The following is a 21,018-nucleotide window of genomic DNA, read 5'->3' on the forward strand; positions in this document are numbered from 1 at the left end:
CGCTAGTTTGGAGACATCCCCCACCTTCGCTATATGCAGGCACACTAGTTTTGATGATATCTACGGTGGCCAATGTCCAGGTGGCACCTGGAGAGTGCCCACTGTTACACTTGATCTTCAGACTACCAGGATCAGTTCCCCCTGGAGGAAATGGCTGCTTTGGAGGGTGGATCTCCCTTCTCCAGGCTCCACCCTCATTCCCAGTGCTTTTTTTGTAGCAGGAACACCTCTGCATATTAGGCCACAAACCCATGATGTAACCAATCCTCCTGGAACTTACAGTTTGCCCTTTACTAAGAGTTTATTTTTTGTGTTTGTGCTTGGAAGTAACAACATTTGAAAGGGAAAGAAATATGGGGACTTGGTACCACTTATACCTTCTCCAGAAAAAGTAATTCAGCCCAGTTGCCTGGATATTAGACTCTTAGAATGTCAGTTACCTGTTATTATTATGTTTTCCCTCTACTATCTATTTCTTTGTCTTAGCAAAAACTTTTCCTGTAAGTTCATGGCATTGGGCTACAGAACCTGTCTTTCTATCCTGAGAGTATTCTGCAAAGGACAATGTGCATCAAGGGTTCTGTAGGGATAATAATCACTTTTACCTGTTGACTCGTACTCCGTATTTGCTCTCATCAATGGCCAGGGCTTTAGTCATGGAAATCACAGCCCCCTGCAAGAGAAAAGCACAACAAGCAGGGCTGCCAACTGACCAGAAACTGCTTGGCCACCTCCTCTTACAGTCTGATGTACATTAAGAGAAGGTTTTCTATGAGATGGACATAAATAATGCCTACATAAGAACATAAGAGGAGCCATGTTGGATCAGGCCAATGGCCCATCCAGTCCAAATCTCTATGTCAAACAGTGGCCAAAAAAATCAGGTACCATCAGGAAGTCCATCAGTGGGGCCAGGACAAAGTTTCTATTAAGGGACTAGCCATTTCCCCCAAAGCCTCTTTGAAATCCATGTGAAGATACAGTACAGGGGAGACCAATGCTGAGGTTTAAACATTATTCTGTTCTTGGGCCTTAAAGCAGTCAAGACTCAATCTTGGCAATCCTAGTGAAGACAGACAGGGAATGGTGGGTCAGACCCGTTCTCTGAATGCAGACTTTCAGTTTTTGGTGGATGGTGACAACTTAAAAACTGAAAGATCTTTTCCCTCTGGACAAGAGAGATTGGGGTAGGAGGGCTGATATTTCTCAGGGGAGGCAGTATGTCTAGATCGCCTAGGGTGATCCCTTATCCAGAAGAATGGTACAGTGGACCTTGTAAATAACATTCCCATAAAAGCCTCTGTTCAAGGGACAGGCCATTTCGTTTTCTGTAGGCGACTGGCAATCCTACTTAGGGTTTTCACATAAGGGTGAAAGATGCTTAATGTTTTCAGCTTTGAGGTTCAAGTTAGCTTTTTTTCTCTCAGTCTGATAATAATAAGAAAACAAAGGGAGATTCCATAAAATGTTTTCTGGTTACAGCTGGGTTTTGACTCATCTATGAAAATTGATGTGCCCTGAAAAAACACCAGCCTGGCCTCCTCCTGTGCCTTTAGGAGCACCTAGATTTACAAGAGCCCACAAGTGGAGTTTTTCAAAGCACAGAGAATGGAGACGTTATCACTGGCCACCTCCATTCTGTGCAAACCTTCATCTGCCAGTCAAGCTGTTATTAAAGGCTCAAGAGCAGAAGCATTAAAACAAAAAAGGAATCTGTCCTTGGGTCAAGATTACCTTGCTTGCAGCATAGCCCACTTGACTCTGCTTTCCAATGACACCATCAAGGCTGGCCATGTTGATGATGTTTCCTTTTGTTTTCCGTAAGTAAGGCAGTGCATACTGTACACAAAAGAGAAACAGAAACAGCATGCTGGAGCTCAAAACAGATACTTATGAATCTGCCATAGCTGAGAATTGTCCATTGGCAAAGTCCCTTCCAAATACAGCTCACAGAAAAACTTTCAATTGAAGATGGAAGGGATGAATCTTTTGTGTGCAAAGCTGGTCCTCAGCTGTGGAGTCCTGACCTGTCCCCGTTGTTCAGATTTGGGGAGGAGACCACTGACAGACACAAGCATATATAGCACTACACCTCTGAGTACCATTCCAGGTTTTTTCCACTGGACTTTCAACTCTGGATGAAGCCAACTACCCTCAGGGAAGAGGGAAAATCCTTTGAAGTTAGAAACACTCACCTTGGATGCTAAGAAACAGCTCACGGTATTGAGTTCCATCATGTTGCGTAAGTCTTGGGCACTCATTTCATCCATTCCTTTGAAATCACCTGTTTGCAAGAGGTGGGTTTTACTGAGGCAAAACACACAAACAGCATGAGAGCCCTGCCCGCTCCTCCCCGGAACATGCTGATGGATTTCACACTTGTTTTATTGTTAAATTAATATTGCTTGGAGTGAAACAATTCAAACATAATCACCCTTTAGATAGATCCAAGTGGGCAGCCGTGTTGGTCTGAAGCAATAGAACAAAGCAGTAGACAAGTTTCATCTTTAAGACCTACTAAGTTTTATTCAGAATGTAAACTTTCGTATGCTCTAAGCACACTTAATCAGACAAAAATGGAATGGCAAGCAGCAGTTCTTAATATTAAGAACTTGCCATTCCATTTTTGTCTGATGCTTGCCATTCCATTTTTGTCTGATGAAGTGTGCTTAGAGCATAAGAAAGCTTACATTCTGAATAAAACTTAGTTGGTCTTAAATGTGCCACTTATCTACTGCTTTGTTCTATAATCACCCTTTAACACAGAGGCAAACCATATGCTCCAGAGGGCCCCAAGTCTCTCTTTGCTACTGCCCTGGGGTTGCAGCCTCCAAATGGGGTCTAGAGATCTTCCAGGCTACAAAGATCAGTTCCGCTGGAGAAATGTCTGCTTTAGAAGTTGGGGTCTGCAGCATTATACTCCACTGAGGTCCCTCTCCTCCCCAAATGCTGCTCTCCCCAAAACAGCCAGGAGTTCCCATCCAGTGAACTATACCACTGGTCCTTGGAGGCCCTTAATATGGAGCTTTTCTTTCACCATCATAGCTACTTGACATTGATAGACCCATTCCCAATGATTCTATTCAGGGCTTTTTTTGAGCAGGAAGGCACAGGAACGCAGTTCTGGCTGGCTTGGTGTCAGGGTGTGTGGCCTAATATGTAAATGAGTTCCTACTGGGCTTTTTCTACAGAAAGCCCTACGTGAAACAATGGTGATGTCAGGGGTGTGGCCTAATATGCAAATGAATTCCTGCTGGGCTTTTTCTACAAACAAAGTCCTGATTCTATCTAAGCCTGCAATTAAACTAGATCCTGGAACAGCGAGGTCAATAAGTTAATTACTCTTTAGAAGAAGACGCACTTCCTTTAGAAAGGTTTAGTGTGAGGGATGCAGTTCCTCAAGGAAGGGAGTTCCAAAACCTTCATATAATCTTGTTGTGCATTTAAAGAATTAATTTGGTTAGGAAAACAGACCAGGAGTTAAAAGAGGACTAGGGGTACCTCATATTGCTACATAATATAAGATGGTTAGGGTAGCTGAAATGATAGAATGGTACGGATGTCAATAACATAATGACTACTTGAAAACTTTTCTTAAAGATGGTTAAAAATGGAATTACCTGCTTTGGTATGATAATAGAAAATTGACTTGGGATCATCCTATTATACACTCAGTACTGGCAGTTTGGTATAAGTTAAGAGGTAGCTTTAGTGTAGATTTGTAACCAAGTCAGTATTATTTACTGAACAAATACAAGATCTATCATATGAAGGGATGGTGATAAGATCGAGGAGGATAAAGTCCTCATTATTTCATTTTTTTTCACATCAGACATTTAGTGTATGCACTTTTGAGGAAATAAGCAAGTTTAAGATCTAAAACATATTTTCAAGTACTGTTCTCATGTAATGACAAAGGTACTATTGCAATGTTTTTGGCTAATTAATATGGACAGTAATCCATTGAGCTACACTAGAAAATGAGGAAAGGATTTCCAAATTATAATCACAAAAGAGGAAAGAGCTTTGGGAAAGAGCTGTTCTTAGACTACTGTCAATCAGGCCCATAGCTACACTGGGGCCTAGGAGGAGCCAGGCCCATCCTTTTCACCTCCCTTCCAACTGTATGGTCCCTCCATTGGAGGGCTCCCAATCTGTCCCCTTTGCTCACCGCCACTCTAAACAAGTAGTAGCACTCTCCCCTTCCCTAACACAGCACACAGAGCAAAGGGTGGGGGAGAGTCAAGAGATCTCTGTCTCTCTGAGAGAGGGGCACATAAGAAAGGGGTGGGGGGAGTAGAGCTTCTGTGACTGTCCAGTGAAGGGGGGGGGGTTAGCTTGTGGAACTCAAGGAAGCTTACAGTGCTGAGAGCCCAAGGCCACCAAACTGGGTGCCTCCCCCCAGCTCCCCGAACTATAAATCCTGCTGTGGGCCCTACCAAACATTAAATCCTGGCTATGAGGAGTCTGTCAATTAGTCTGAGAGAAAATATTCTCCAATGGCACCTAACTTCCCAAATATTAGCCCCTATATATAGAACAACAGAGGATAAGAGTGTGTGTGTGTATGTATGTATGTATGTATGTGTGTATATATATATATATATATATATATATATATATATATATATATATATATATATATATATATATATATATACACACACACATATTTATGAGTGTATACTGAGTATATGTTTGTATTAAAATAATAATTAAAAATAGACTTGTTCTGTTATTAGGCTACTGTAATTTCATTAGTTTCTCTGTAAGCAGACCCCTGGAAGTTATACTTCCTCGAATCCTTTACTGAAGAAGTCCATTCTGACTTTTGAATAAACTGGAAGTGATCTTGAATTCAGACTCATGCATCCCAGTGATTCTTCCCAGGCCCCAAAAGGTTGAACGTCACTCACTAGTTCCAAAATTGTTCACCAGGCAGTCCAGGCATCCATAACGTTCTACAGTTACCAAAATCAACCTCTACAGGAAAAAAGATGAAGAGACATCTAAGGCAGGGCAAGGACAGCAACAGAACAGAGAATGCTGTGATTTCAGAGCTGCAAGTGACTATTTTACCTGTTCCAGGTGCTGGGAGCAAGACAGAGAAGGATGGGCAGCAAAGGGACTTGGGGAAAGACAGGAGAGAAGCAACCAAAGATGAGGGCTCCTGTGTGGGTTGGGGGGCAAGGCCTGATCCAACCTGGGGAGAGGGTTGCTCAGGCATTTATGCTTAAAGGTCTTTGAACCATGAGCTGCCTCCTGTTGGAATACAGCAATGTCTTCTGTACAAAGGAGAGGAAATAAGATCCTGCAGGGAGCGGCAAGTTCTAGCTAGAGAGGACTGTAGGGGGAAGTACCTTCTTTCCAAAAGGGCTTCTCTTTGTCTGCAGAATGCCAATCTTAGGCTTTCCTTCTGAAACAGTCTAGAACTATTTGTCTCCCACCTGGCAAGGCAGGAAGGGTTACATCATCTGTTTCCCATCCACTTGGTTAGTTTCACAAATAAAGCTTTCTTTCCTCTTAATCAATTCAGTGCCCTGGCTGCTGCATAGGCACTTTGCTATTAACACCTCCAGCCTGACTGAGCCTGGAGTAAAGGAGGCAACGTTTGCGCTCAACTTCTGAGACTTGCCCATTATATCAGACTCCAGGGCATGTTGGGACAGTGAGAAGGAATAGAAGATTATAGCTGATGGAGAAATTGTGTGGAACCCCAGGGCAGAGGAGAGTCACATGATACTACAGGTGATTACCAAATTCTGAATTTATGAAAGGGAGCATAAATCAAGTGGAAAGGCCTAGAAGAACCGTGTTATGGCCATTTAGACGCCTGAGAATTGGAATATAGAAAATGTTTTCAGTGATTGTTTAGAGATGAAAGGACATTTCTTGTAAAGCTGCAGAATTTTCAAAGAAGCACCAGTTTTAGCCTACCTTAATGTCTGACTCATTGCGGACATCGCAAACCTGGTAGAAAGCTTCCCCTGGGCACCCAGAAGCCTGGAGGTCTCTCTGAATTGCTTGTCCCTTTTCCGCTGCAAAAGGTGGAACACAACAGATGTCAGCAGGACGAACCTAAACCCAAACAGGTCTCTCCCCCCACACACACACTTGTAACGAAGGAATTGTTCTTTTAAAATTGTTCTAGGGTAAGGTCTGTGTAATCATTTGAGGTTTACTAAATCTTTTATGTTATGCTTGCATTTTTCAGTTAACAAGTTATGCTGCTTTATGATTTTATTAAATTTTACTCTGTAAACTACCTCAAGAAGGATCTCATTTGATGGCAAATACATATTTTAAAGAAATAAGGAAATCCTGTCATGAGGTGGGGGGAGTAGAAAAGGTGCTCTAGACTCACCTCCAGATCTCCGTGAACAGAAAACCACATTGGCTCCCTGGCGCACTGGAAGGCAAAGAGAGAAAGGAAAGCAAGACAAAACACAGAGGCTTGGCTCTCTCACAGATGGACAGCACTAGATTTGTTTGTTTAGTTAAAAAATTCCATTCCTGCCTCCCCCATCCTCATTTAGGACCTCAAACAACCTGGGAACCCTGAGGAGGGGTGGGGGAGTTATTTTCCATCTCAGGAGAGCAGCCTTCTGCAAGCAGATCTTCCTGTCCAGAAAAATCTCTCTGATGATGGGAGCAGAAGCCTCCCCACTCCCCCAAGCCCCCATGAAGACCCTTTCAGGTCCTGACGGTCTGCAGTAAAACAGCCAGATTTGAGTCCAGGAGCACCTTGAAGATCAACAAGATCTCCAGGATTCTTCAAGACCCAAAATTCATGAATCATCAGATATCTGAGTCTGCAAATTCAGATACACCCTGGGAATCTCGTAACTCTTTTAGGTGCCACAGGGCTCAAATCTCGCTGCATCAGAGCCCTGAGACCCACTCTTACTCTGGAAATACAGGGCAACCAGTACCTCCCATCACAAGCTCAGGATCCTAGGATCAGTCAGATGGCTACTTTGTATTCTAGCAGCCCATTTCAAAAGCTTTACAACAGGCTGAAACTCAGCAGGTGCAGCTTCGCCTGCTACGAAATTAGGAACTGCATACACCTTCCCAGAATCTAAACCACACACACACACACACACATATAAGCTATAATTTCTTATTACTTTTGATAACAAAAGAGTCTTGTAGCAAGTCAAGGGCTAATGAAAAGTCTCTAGTCCACAAGACCTTATGCCTGAAGGTACTACTACATCAGTCCTTTTTCTGTTTGCAGGACAGACAGAAATTTCTCTGAGGACATAAAGAGGACATTTCCCTCCCTCCATTTCTCTCCATTCCAGACTAGAAACGTAGAGAGCAAGATTTCCAAAGTCTTCCTGGCAGGCTCAGTCCCAGCCCCTGTGGGCAGAAATTGCCCCCTCCTCCATACCCACTTCTCGCAATTCTCACCAAATTCTCTCACAAGGGCCAGACCAATGCCTGAGGTGCCACCAGTCACGATCACCACCCTGCCCGGGTAACGCAGACAAGTTGCCATTCCAGCTGTTTGCCCTCGTTTCTCTTAATGATGCACAGCCACGTAGAGCTTTGGTTATATAGGCTCTTGGGTGGAGCAATGCAACAACTTAATTTGTTGGGAGGTGTGTCCATGCCCTATTTGATCACTGAAGGTTGTGGAGCATGAGGGTTGGTCCTTTCTGAACTGGGAGAAGAATAATTGGAGGGCAGAGCTTTAATGAAAATACTCAACTCTCCAGGTGAACAGATAACTGAAGCCCAAACAGCTCGATGCATGATGTTTTGAGCTTGTAGGGGGCAATGCCAAGGCAGCCAAAGCACAAAGCAGCATCCACTGCTGCTACTTTTCATCAGGGCTGGGTGCTCCTCTGAGGGTGAACAGCGTGCATTGCAAGCTTTGCCCTGCGAGGAGTGGAGGTGGTGCTGAACCCAAGTGCAAAAATAGCTGCTCCTGTGTCTGGGTACTCCTCCCAGCACAAATTGCAGACTTCATTAAGATTCAAAGTCATCCTTCGAGGAAGAAAAGCTCCACAAAGGTGTTGTATTATGACGTTGTGGCCAAAGAAAACAAAACCAGAGGCGTTTAGTGTTGTCAACTAGGACAACTCAGCGTTTGTGCCAATAAAGGTCTGAACTGACAACTCAGCAATGAAACTCACTGGATTCCCTGTGGCAATCATGGATATATGGTGTAAGCTGCCATGCAGGATTTTGTGAGCAGAAAGAGGAGAGCCATATTTGTCACTTAAGCCTTTTTCCCCCCTCTTTTTTATTTTAGAAAGGCAGTCCAAAAAGTTCCTTTAAGACACACCAGTTCAAATAGGCCACACTGATAAAGAAGTCTAAAGTTCTTTAATCTTGCAGGTAGGGTTTCTACTTTTCAAATTGGTTTCCCACTGGTTTCTTTAGTATCAGTTTGATCTACATGAAATGTCAGGGGGTTGCCATTCCTTTCTATGCCATGGAAAGCTACAGCTGCCTTTTTCCACACGTGAAGGACAGTCTTCCCCAGGCCTGTTGGCCATCCTAACTCCAGGATTTCCTGTCCTGTGTAATGTCTGAGGGGCAAGTAGAAATTCAACATGTCTACCCATCCCAGAATAAAAACTCCAGTCCCATCTTGGATTCGGCTTCATCCAGCCCCAGAAAAGCCAGAAATGTCTCTTCTCTATTTAGGCTTTAGTTGGTCATATGAATGTGCCCCAGGACAGTGAGACCAGGAAATTAAGGAACTTCAGTAAACATTTCCTGTTGATGTTTTTTGTTTACTTCCTCATCATAACAACTGTGCCTTTTCTGATCCCAAGTCTCATAATCCAATAAATAAAAAGTTCAAATAAAAGAGACATCATAAATGTATTGTTGCTGTTTGACTTTAATTCACGAAAATGAGTTTGCATCAGGACCGACCCTTCCTGGTTGAGCTTGGTGTAGTGCTCTTTCCCCTGCCTTAGAGCTTCCTTTCTCTGCACTCCACCTGAATTCATTTGCTTCTCTTCCTTAACTGCCTTTTTCTTTGTTTATGGGCAAATTTGCTTGCTGCCTAATGAAAGAGAAGCAAAAGCAGGACTTCTGATCAGAATGGTGGTGGTGGAGTCTTCTTCCGGTTTCGGCGACTTAAGTTAGAGAGCGACCCGGGCTAGATGGTCCAGGGCCGCTCTTTAATCGAGCAGCAGAGGGGTCCTCCAAATGGGGGAACTCATTCTGGGACTCAAGAAGGGTCTGAGAAGGCGGGCAGCTTGACGTTGCGGATTGGGACTGTCAGCGGTGGCTGTATCCCAAGCCTGACATCGCTGCGAGCCTCGCTGTCCCGATCGCCATTTTTAAATGGCATCGGGGTTGACTGCCGGCTTCTTCTTTTCTAATTAGTTCTTCTTCATGACCAGACTGGACTTTGTCATTCACTGGATGGATTGTAAGTTTTCTTTCTTATTATTATTCAACTTTTAAAATAAGACCAGTGGAAGGATGGGAGTTGGAGAGTAGAAAGTGGAGTGGAGCATTGGCGGAGGCATGTGTGAAGAGGAAGGGGAGGGGGGAATACCCGGCTCCCTCTTTCTCTTTTCTAAGGCTTCCAAAAGACTTGTGCCTAAACTGGTGACTTCTTTAGTGTTATTCTGGAATTTTTGACTAGTTCACACCAGCTTCTTAAGATAAAGGAGAATTGATACCTGATTTGAACTCATCTATACCGAACTTTATGGGGGGAGAAACATCCTGCCGTTGAACTATAGATGAACAGAATGCTAGTAGCAATTATATCTGGCTGAGAAGACCAATTGCTGTAAGATCTCTGAGCTAAGACTGCAAAGCTAGTGAATGTCTTATAGAGCTGATTCCTAACAGACAGAGGATCTATATTTTGAATGAAACTTGGTTGGTCCTAAAGATATTTTTAAAAAGAACTTTGTGGCTGTGCTGAAGGGAAGACATGCATCTTGAATAAATTCTTGCTGGTCTTAAATATACATTCATGGTCCTATTTGGCTTGTGCAGTGGATTATAAAAACAGCTATATAGTTGACTGCAGGAAGAATCGCTGTGAAATTTCCAAGTGGATTATATAAATTTTGATAGTTGATATGGTTCCCAGAATTCTCTTCTTTTTTTAACTTGTTAAATGGATTACAAAGAGTTGATTGAAGGTGATTCTTGCAAACTTTTTTAAATTTTGGCTCATTTTTTGTTCCTGCTTTTCCTTTCTTTGAAGATCTACCTACAAACATTTGGTTGGAATATAAAGTATCTCTATTTTTGGGAGCTGTTTTTTGTTTTTGTTTTCCCTCCTTCTCTCCTTTTTCTGTTTGGCTCTTTTTTTGTGGTTGGGGATATCTGGATTTTGCGTTTCTTTTGTCATTTTTAATTTCTTTTTTGTGGAGACTCTACAAATTGGGCATCCAGCCCTGGATTACAACTCATATAAATCTTATAATTTTTTCTATTCTGGAGTATCTGGACAAGCTTGTTAAGGACTAGACTGGATTGAACTATTTATTTTGAGAACACACTACAGTGAACTGTTATTGTGAGCTTAATTGCTTAGGGTCTGTGATAACTAAAGGTTGTCATGGTAAAAAGGTTCTGTTTAAGCTATTGTTTATCGTTGTTTGGGGCTTCTCAAATTGTTGATAGAAGCAAGAAGCTACTATTGGCTTTAAAGAGGTTCAAAGGAAAAAAGAGAACCAAGAAGGTAGAACCCCGATCCCATCACCGAGCTCTTCATCTGGCCCAGGGAAGTTCACGCCTGCAGCTATGCAGGGGGACATAAAAGAAATGCAAAATACTCTTTAAACTCCATAGCACAATTGACTGGGAAAGTAGACAATATAGGAGAGCAGATGGCAGAAATTAAACAAGAACTTCAAGAGAATAGAAAGCAAACAGCAGAGACTAATAAAGCTTTGAAGGTCCTAGATGCACAGGTGACAGACAACACGTAAAAGGTGGAACAACTGGAAAAGAGCAGAAAGTATATGATAGTAGATTTCTTCAGCTAGAGATGGATAGAGCAGCCTATATGCTGCGGCTTCAAAATGTACCTGAAGAAAAATCTGAAGATCTACAGAAAATACTAAGCGAAGCTCTGTCAGAAATTTTACAGGTGACACCTGATAAGATGGAGGAGGAGTTCGATCAGGTTAAGCGGGTACCATCAAGTTTCACGAGAAGGAATAAACTGCCAAGCGAAATCCGTTTGAAGCTCACAAGGAAGAAGACCAGAGATAATATCTTGAAATTAACGAGAGACAAGCCAGTGATAATAGCAGGAAATATGGTGAAAATTTTGAGAGAGGTACCATGGCCAGTTAGACAAAAGAGAAGAAAATATCAAACCTTGACAAACTTCCTGAGAGAAAGAGAACTACTTACACATGCCTAATGCCAGAAGGCCTACTTTTTACCTATGAAGAGAACTGATACAGGATAAATTCTACTTTCAAAGCCAAAAAATTTCTGGAGAAAATTGAGAAAAAAGAGGGGAAGAAAAAGAAGGAAGATGAAGAGGAAGAAGAGGAAATCTCAGATGAAGAGGACTCAAGTGGAGCAAGGAAATACCCAACAAGACTGCAGACTAAAAGACTTCCGGGGAAGGAAAATGCCGAGCTGACCTGTCTCTCATAACGGGAGCAGGCTGGAATTTTTGTTCGGGGTAGTAGAAGGCAAATTAATGCCTACTGCCTACTTGCATGGAAACTTTGAAAAGAGATTTACCTTGGTTAAAGGGAACCCTGGAGAAAGTTTTCTTTGAGGCTTTGAGGGGTCTCTGGAAGTTGCATAGTCATTGTCTGCAAAAGTTCTCAGAGTCATTTATTTGACATAAGCTCGTCAGGATCCTAACCTTCTTGGACATTTCTAAAGAATTAAAGCTTTGAAAGACCAGTGGAAACTTGGATAATTGGAAGAAAAGGTACAGAAGTTTTCTTTTCATTCCGGAGCTATTTATAGCTTAAAGGGACAAAATTAAAAGGTGGGAAAACGAAATATAGAAAGCTTGCAAGAAGAAGAAGGAAGGGGTGAAGTTTGGATTGTTTAAATATAAAGGACAGTGCTAAAAACTGCTAAAAAGTGAAAAGGAATTTATTGTTTAGTCTACCTGCGGTTTGGAAGTAAAAGCAATTTCGTCACACTGGAACAGACCTGCAGCACTTCTGAGCAAGACAGGAATATAAAGGACAGTGTTTAAATATAAAGGACAGTGCTAAAAACTGCTAAAAAGTGAAAAGGAATTTATTGTTTAGTCTACCTGCGGTTTGGAAGTAAAAGCAATTTCGTCACACTGGAACAGACCTGCAGCACTTCTGAGCAAGACAGGAAGTACATCAAGTATCGTGAGATCTTCATGAGAGTTGATAGTGACAGAGCCAGGAAGCATTAAGGAAAAAACCTACTCTAGCAGAATATATCATAGAGAAACATCGGCAGCCATTGCTGGGAGGCTAAATTCAAAACATTGTTTTGTTGTGTTTTTTTAAACTTTAAATTTTTTATTAATTTTTCAACTATAACCAACAACCTTAATACACTCTAAACAACAAAACAATTACAATAAAGTACATAGCTTATCTTCATGGCATAAGTACTATTGAATCTAAGCAGAGCACCACTACAGTTTTCTATCCTTTCAAAGTGTTGCATATGTCATCCATATTTCTAATACATTATCATTCATTATATAACATAGGATTTGGGAAAAAATTCTTCAATAGTATGAGAAAGTAATATATTTCTTTGGAATATGCTTTTCAAAGTCTTCATCTGAGTTTATATAATTAAAAAAGGGGAACCATTTCTCAACAAAATTATTGTTCTTCTGTTGTATATCAAATACCCTTATTTGTATGGCTAATTTGTCTAAAGCTGCTACTTCCCATACTTTGGACATCCATTGCAGTTTGTTGGGAGACACATCTCGTTTCCAATATTGGGCAATCAAAAGTTTGGCCGCCATCAAAAGAAGAGTTGCCAGTTCTTTTTTCAATGGAGAAAGTTTTATATTGGGCCAATAATTTAAAAGAAAGAATTCTGGAGTAAAAGGAATAGCACCCTCAATAATGTTATCTATTATGGGTTTAATTTCTTTCCAGAATTTGTTGACTTCTGGGCACAGCCACCAACAATGTAAAAATGACCCTTCCTGCTTACATTTCTTCCAGCACTCAGGGGTAGGCTTTATACGTGATAAAAAGAGTTTTTTAGGTGTCAAATACCACCTGGAAAAAAGTTTATAGTTTTGGAGTTTCAAATTTAATGAGTATGTGTTATAAAGTGGAGATTCCCAAATGGTCTGCCATTGTTCTAAAGTAAATGATATGCCACAATCTTTCTCCCATGCTTTCTGCTGGCTTGTGGTTTCAGACCAATCTTTGGTATTAAGGAGGTTATAAATAGTGGATGTTAAAGCTTTAGCTTGCGTTGGATTCCTTCTCAACAGCTTTTCAAATGTTGTTAATAACCTATCAATTACATCTGTAATTCTAGGATTGTGTAAGATATAATGCAGTTGTTGGTATTGGAACCATGGGATCAATATTTTGTACTGAGTTTCCAATTGTGTTTTAGTTAACATTTGTTTATTTTTAATAATGTTTTGAAATTGGTATATACCAGCATCTCTCCAGACTTTAAAGTCCTTAGTTTCACGGCCTGGTTTAAACCATGCTTGTCCCAAGAAACTTGCCATCGGTGAGATGGATGGTATTAGAGTTTTTTTATATTTATCCCAGATTTTTAGAGTTAAGGATAAATAAGGATTGTCATCTTCAATAAAGTGTCTATCATTCGGTGTATTCCAAATAGCCTCTCATAGGTGGTCCCTTACTAAATAAGATGCTTCAATTTTTACCCAGGCTTTGTCACAGTCTTTCACTGCGTACCATAGGATATTTTTTAAGTTAGCAGCTAAGTAGTAAGCCTCTAAGTTAGGCAAGCTCAATCCCCCCTGTTTTGTTGGTCTAGTCATTAATTTAAACTGAAATCTTGGTCTTTTATGTGACCATAAAAAATTGGAGTAGAGGTTTTGTCTGTCTCTGAATTCTTTGGGCGAAATATAGCAAGGTAAATTATAAAATAAAAACAAATATCTAGGCATAACAAAGGTTTTAATCATGTCAATTTTTTCTAACAAGGTTAGATTGAGTTTATTCCATTGTTCTAAATGTGTTTTAATAGAGTCATCTAGTAGTTTATAGTTAACTGCGTGAAGATCCTGCAGGTTCAATGGTATTTGGATACCCAAGTGTCGAATAGATTTTTGAACCCATTTGAAAGGAAAAGCATTTAATAATTCTAATTTGGAAGTTGAGGATAAATAAATAGGGTACAGTTCAGATTTTGTATAATTAATAGTAAAGCCAGATACCGCGCTAAATTTTTTGATATGATGAAGTAATGAGGTAACCGATTGGGAGGGATTAGTGAAATAAAATACAGCATCATCTGTGAACAGGCTTAATTTGTATTCTTCTTTTCCTATTGGAATACCACTTATTTATTTCTCATTTCGTACAGCAAAGGCCAATGGTTCTATGGAAAGTGCAAATAAAATGGGTGACAAGGGACAGCCTTGCCTTGTACCCCTATGTAAGTTAAAGTCATTTGTTCTATAGTTATTTACATAAATTTGTGCTTTTGGCTTGGCATATAACGATTCAATGGAGGTTAAGAATTTTGGACCAAAGCCCATATGCTGTAATAAAGTAAGTAAATAAGGGACCTCCACCCTATCAAGGGCCTTCTCCGCGTCAATGGCCAAAAGAATTGATTCCACTTTTTTTTGTTTTCCCCAAAAAATTAAATCCAAAGTTTTACGGATGTTATCTGTAAGAGTTCTTGTGGGAATAAACCCCGACTGGTCGCTATGTACATAGTTTGCAATGATTTTGTTCAGTCTGTTGGCCATTAAAGCTGAGAAGATTTTAAAATCATTATTTAAAACTGATATCGGTCTATAAGATGCAGGGTATTGTTTGTCTTTTCCAGGTTTGGGTATTACTGTGATTCTGGCTTCTGACCACGTAGTAGGCATTACTCCCTTGACCATAACTGAGTTACATGTTTGTACCAAGGGGGTTATTAACACAGATTCAAATTTCTTATAAAATTCGATGGGGATACCATCCCTACCTGGGGCCTTATTGTTTTTGATATGTTTTAGGGTTTCACATATTTCAACTTGTGTTATGTCTTGTTCTAGGTAAGAGATGTGTTCAGGAGATATTTTTATATTATAGTTTATAGAGGTGAGATATTCTTTAATTTTATTTCAGTCCGGATTCTCTGACTTATAAAGTTGTTGGTAAAAATTATGGAATATTTGGGTTATCTCACTAGATTTAGTAACCAGGGATCACTGATGGTTCCGCATGTTATGGATAAGGTGTGATACCTTTCTTTGTAAGGTCCTTTGCTTGAGTAACTTTATCGATTTTGGAGTTTTAGTAAAGTATTTTTGGTCAAGTATCATTAAGTTTTTTTGTATTTGGGAGGTTTTTAACAAATCTAATTTTTTACGTTCCTGTTCTAATGTCCTTAATAGTTTTTTCCCACCTTTTTTAGCATATTGCAGTTCTAGGTGTTTAATTCTACTTGTGAGTTCTAGTAATAATAATTGCCTTTCCTTTTTATAGGTGGACGCCATTGCTATTAGCTGCCCTCTTATGATCGCTTCAAATGCGTCCCACAACGTTTCCTGTGATACATCTTTAATTGATACATCTTGTATTGCTGCTGTTATTTTCTTACATATCAATTCATCCTGTAGCAATAGGTTGTTTAATTTCCAATGGTATCCCTGGTTGTCATCATTTTGAGTAGAAAGTGTCCCTGTAACCCTTGAATGATCAGATATTATACGTGGCCCTATATCTGCTTCTTGTATTTGATTAGCTATCTTTTTACTTACTAGGAGATAATCAATTCTTGTATGAATTTGGTGTACATTAGAGTAGTGAGTGTATTGTTTTATTGCAGGGTTTAGTGAACGCCAAATGTCTACTAAATTAAGTGAACCTAAGATGGCGACGAGAACGGAGCACAGGCGTTAGGCTCCGAAGAAATTCAAAGTAACATCAATACGCTACAGAATATAACAGCAAACAGCAGCATTAGAACATCGGAACGACTGGTGCAACTAGAAAGAAAGAAACCAACTTACACCGAAACAGCGGTGGCTTTCTGTCGCAGGTGAAGCGGGCCGAGAGCTGGGCATTGCACTGGCCGAGCCGGGCTGTTGCAGGCCGGCGTGGAGACGAGACGCGGCCGCGGGCTGGAGTGTCGACCAAGCCGGGTCGGGCAGACGCAGAGCCGGGGCGCTGTGTTGGCCGGGCCGTGCGGACCAGCGCGGAGATAGGGCGCGGTCACGAGCTGGAGCCGTGGAGCGACCCAGAAATGCACAGTGTTGCGGGCTGGAGTGCACGGAACAGCCGATAAGAACGAGAGGCACCGTGCATGGCGGCGAGAAGCGAACAACAGTAACAACAACAAAGACGAGACGCAGCTCAATTGGCCCTCCCAATCAGAGCCAACGGAAACTGTGGGGACGACGCGACGGTGAACGTAACTGGGGTGTGAATGAAGCCGACTGCCAGACACCCGCAACTAGGCGGCCCTGTGCGGGGCGAGTGTTGAACGGAGAACTGGCCAGCCGAGCGCAGGGGACCAGTCTACACCCCGAGGCAGCGGTGCGGGAACCCCCCTTGAGCCAGTCCACCAAGGCTCAATCCGGGCTACTGGGGGGACACAGTAGGAGCTTTAGCCCTCCTGGGCCCCCTAGCTGTTGGAGATTACTGGACCCGGGACAACAGATAGACTGTGTCAACAGAAACCCAGTCAGAAGCCGAAGAGAATAAAAAGCACTAGCACTTTAAGAACTGTTAGATCACTACTTAAACAAATAGTTCTGCCCACCAACCCTCACGGAAAAATTGCACTGCCGGTAAACTAAGAGATCAGATTATTAATTAGTTAATTAATTATTGATTTATAAATTGTTGGCTGATTGATTGATGTATATTTATTATTACTGGCAGATTAATTGGAATGGTTTAAATTGGGAGGGGATATATATATTTATCTTTTTTATTAATGTGCCATAGATGAAAATGTTTAGCCAATTAAATTATGGAGATAAAGTGGGGAGAGGTTTAACTTAATTAACTACAGATGAATTATTAAAGACCAGGCGATTGGAATTGTGGAGCAGAGGAGCGTGAGGGTGGTGAAGCTTTGGATAAGATAACTAGGTAGCAAGCTAACTGACACTAGTGAAGGATCGGGTATGGAGCAGATGTCTGGCCTAGGGATCCCAGTGCTCATGGGGAGGGGGAGGTATGACGGTGGGAGCAGACAGAACCATGTGGGAAGAAGGCGGAGACAAAACAGTGCTCGACCCTCTTCCGGTCTGCGTCCCATCCCGAGGGTGGCAGGTAGTGGGGCCAAGAGGGAAAGTCAGTCTCCGTCATTGGTGTTATGTACCGCCAGGTCCATAAATAACAAGACCTCAATCCTTAGGGACTACCTGCTCAAGCAGGATATGGACCTGGCTTGCGTGACCGAGACCTGGGTGCGGGATGGGGAGACGGTGGCTCTCTCCCAGATGGCGCCCCCGGGCTACTCGGTCTTTCACCAATCACGGACCACTGGCCGGGAGGGAGGGGTGGCGCTACTCATACGGGAGGGTTACTCCTTTAGGGCTCTCCCGGCCCCAACGATCGATGGCTTGGAATGTGCCAGTCTAGCGTGGGAAGTGGGGGAGGGGTTGGCGATCTGGCTGGTGTACCGTCCGCCTAACGCACCAGCCAGCGCCTTACCAGCCCTGATGGAGGCGGTGGCGGGCTGGGCGTTGGAGTTCCCAAGGGTTATGGTCTTGGGTGACTTCAACGTCCATGCAGACGACGCGGCCTCCAATCAGGCGCTGGACCTAGTGTCTTCCATGGCGACACTGGGACTCTCCCAATTTGTTACCACTCCCACGCATCAGGCCGGACACATGTTAGACTTGATCTTTGCGTCCGGGATTCTGGTGGACGGTATCGCAGTAGAAGCGGTGCCATGGTCGGACCACCTAGCCCTTAAGGCCCGTGTGGGTGCGCCCCCTCGACCCTGTACGGGCGGCGAGCCTATTTTGGCTCGCCCGCGGAGTCAGATGGACCCTGAGCGGTTCCAGAGGGCTCTGCGGGACCCCTGGCCCCCTAGCAATTCCCTCGATGACCTAGTAAATACCTGGCATGACAGGTTATCCAGGGCCATCGACGAAATTGCACCCCGGCGTCCTCTGCGCCCCCGAAGTAGGCTGGCTCCTTGGTATACCTCGGAGCTACGCCAACTGAAACAGGGACTCAGACGACTAGAGAGGCGGTGGCGGCATACTCGTGACGAAGCGACGAGAACATCCTACAGAACGTTTATGAAGTCTTATGAGATGGCAGTCAAAGCTGCAAAGAAGGAATACTTTGCGGCTAGGATTGCATCTGCAAATTCGCGCCCAGCACAATTATTTAAGATAATTGAGAATCTGACCACTCTGCCCCAAGGCAGACCAAACATGAAAGAATTGGAAATAGGCTGTGAGGCTTTTGCGAAATTTTTTGCAGATAAAATCTCGTCACTCCGCCAGGACTTTCCTGCCACATTGACTGCAGCAGATGAACCCGGGGCTCCGTGCCTGTCTTCTAGTGTTATCTTGGATCACTTCGACGCGCTTAGTCTTGGGGAAGTCGACGAAGTCCTCTCAACTGTACGCCCTACAACTTGCGACCTTGACCCATGCCCCTCCTGGCTAATCAAATCCTGCCAGAGGGAGCTTAGATATCCTATACGGGATATCATAAATAGATCCCTCTTGGAAGGGCAATTTCCAACATCTTTGAAAGAGGCCATGGTCCGCCCTCTCCTAAAAAAGAGTACAGCAGACCCGGCCGAATTGGCAAATTACCGGCCGGTCTCGAACCTACCATTTTTAGGTAAGGTTATAGAGAGGGCAGTGGCGTTACAGCTGCAGAGTTTTTTGGATGACACTTCCGCCTTAGACCCTCACCAGTCCGGCTTCCGTCCGGGTTATGGGACGGAGACAGTGCTGGTCGCCTTGGTGGATGACCTCCAGCGGCATCTGGATCGAGGCGGCGTGGCGGTGCTGATATTGTTAGATCTGTCGGCCGCATTTGATACGGTTGATCATCAGTTACTGGCCCGCCGGCTCGCCGACACGGGGATTGGGGGATTGGCCTTACAGTGGCTTTCCTCCTTCCTCGAAGGACAGGGACAAAGGGTGGCCATTGGGGGGGAACGGTCCCGGAGGCACCCACTAGTATGTGGGGTCCCACAAGGGGCAGTTCTCTCCCCGATGTTATTTAACATCTATATGCGCCCCCTTGCCCAGATTGCCCGGAGGTTTGGACTTGGGTGCCATCAATATGCTGATGACACCCAACTCTATCTGCTAATGGATGGCCGGCCTGGCTCCGTCCCAGAAAGCCTGGACCTAGCATTGCAAGCCGTGGCAGGCTGGCTCAGACTGAGTGGGCTGAAGTTGAATCCAACGAAGACAGAGGTCCTGTGCTTGGGTCGCGGTGCCTTGGGAGGGGAAATCCCCTTGCCAGTCCTTGACGGTGTGCAGCTTAAAGCGGCACACAGGGTCAAGAGCCTGGGGGTTCTTCTGGAGCCTTCATTATCAATGGAGGCACAGATAGCAGCCGCTGCCAAGTCCGCGTTCTTTCATCTTCGTCGGGCGAAGCAGTTGGCCCCCTTCCTAGAGCGCCGTGACCTAGCAACAGTGATCCATGCTACGGTCACCTCGAGACTGGACTACTGCAACGCCCTCTACATGGGGCTGCCCTTGTGCCGAATTCGGCGGCTGCAGCTGGTGCAGAACGCGGCGGCTAGGCTGTTGCTGGGGCTCCCAAGGTGGGAGCACATACAGCCGGGGCTGCGCGGACTGCACTGGTTGCCAGTGGCATACCGAGTTCGCTACAAGGTGCTGGTTATTACCTTTAAAGCCCTATATGGCCGAGGACCTACCTACCTAAGGGACCGTCTCTCCCCATATGAGCCCCAGAGGGCACTGAGGTCATCTGGGAAAAACCAGCTGAATATCCCTGGGCCAAGGGAGGCCAGACTGAAAGCCACCCGGGACCGGGCCTTCTCTATTACTGCTCCACTACTGTAGAACCAACTCCCTGAGGAGGTGAGGGCCATACGATGTTTAGAGGGATTCCGTAGGGCCTGTAAGACCCACCTTTTCAAGATGGCCTTCAACTAGCGAAAAAATTAGTGAAAAACTTGTGACAAAACTAGATATGCTGCTAGAAATGCTTTTATTCTTGAAATGTTTTTACTTCTGAAATTTATTGAAACTTGTTTATAACGCCATACTGTTATGTGAATTTTAATACTTTGTAATTGTTTTAACCGTGTTTTATAATTATAACTGATGTAATGTGTGTTTTATGTTGTGAGCCGCCCTGAGCCTGCTCCGGTGGGGAGGGCGGGATAGAAATAAAAAATTATTATTATTATTATTATTATTATATTATTATTAAATGAATCTATTATTTTTAAAAAAGGTAGATTTTGCTACCTTTTTTCCTGGTTTCTGTGTTCTGTCTAATTTGGGGTCCGTTATATAATTTAGATCTGCACCAATTATGGTCTCCCCCACCTGAAAATCTGCTAATAATTGCAGCGTTGTCCTAATAAAGCCTTTCTGATTTACATTTGGGGCATATAAAGATGCCATTGTCAGTGGCTGGCCATCTAACTCTCCTCTAACGAAAATGTAATGACCCCTAGGGTCAGCTTTTATTTTTTGGCAATGAAAGGGTACTGATTTTGAAATTAAAATTGCAACACCCCTGGATTTTTATGTCCCTGCCGCCAAATAACTTTAGGTAAACCAATTTGAAGATAACAATTTTCCATTCATATTCTTTAGATGTGTCTCCTGAAGACATACTATATTCGCTCTATCTCTCTGCATAGTGTTGAAAAGCCGTTTGCGTTTTACAATGTTGTTAAGGCCTCTACAGTTCCAGCTAAGAA

At 43.2% G+C, this 21,018-nt stretch overlaps 1 protein-coding gene across 1 annotated transcript in view; it reads right to left on the reverse strand.

Annotated features, from left to right (window-relative positions):
- The window catches only part of LOC132583340 (uncharacterized), a 163,631-nt gene that overhangs the window by 90,642 nt on the left and 51,971 nt on the right, over window positions 1-21,018 (reverse strand). The window contains exons 6-7 of the mRNA XM_060255003.1: window positions 1,735-1,839; window positions 606-673 (exon numbers count right to left, since the gene is read on the reverse strand). Of these exons, the coding sequence (XP_060110986.1) occupies window positions 606-673; window positions 1,735-1,839 (173 nt within the window). The remainder of the gene's footprint in view (window positions 1-605; window positions 674-1,734; window positions 1,840-21,018) is intronic.

This window comes from Heteronotia binoei, chromosome 15 (genome assembly GCF_032191835.1).
Source record: "Heteronotia binoei isolate CCM8104 ecotype False Entrance Well chromosome 15, APGP_CSIRO_Hbin_v1, whole genome shotgun sequence".
In the NCBI taxonomy this organism is placed as follows: domain Eukaryota; kingdom Metazoa; phylum Chordata; class Lepidosauria; order Squamata; family Gekkonidae; genus Heteronotia; species Heteronotia binoei.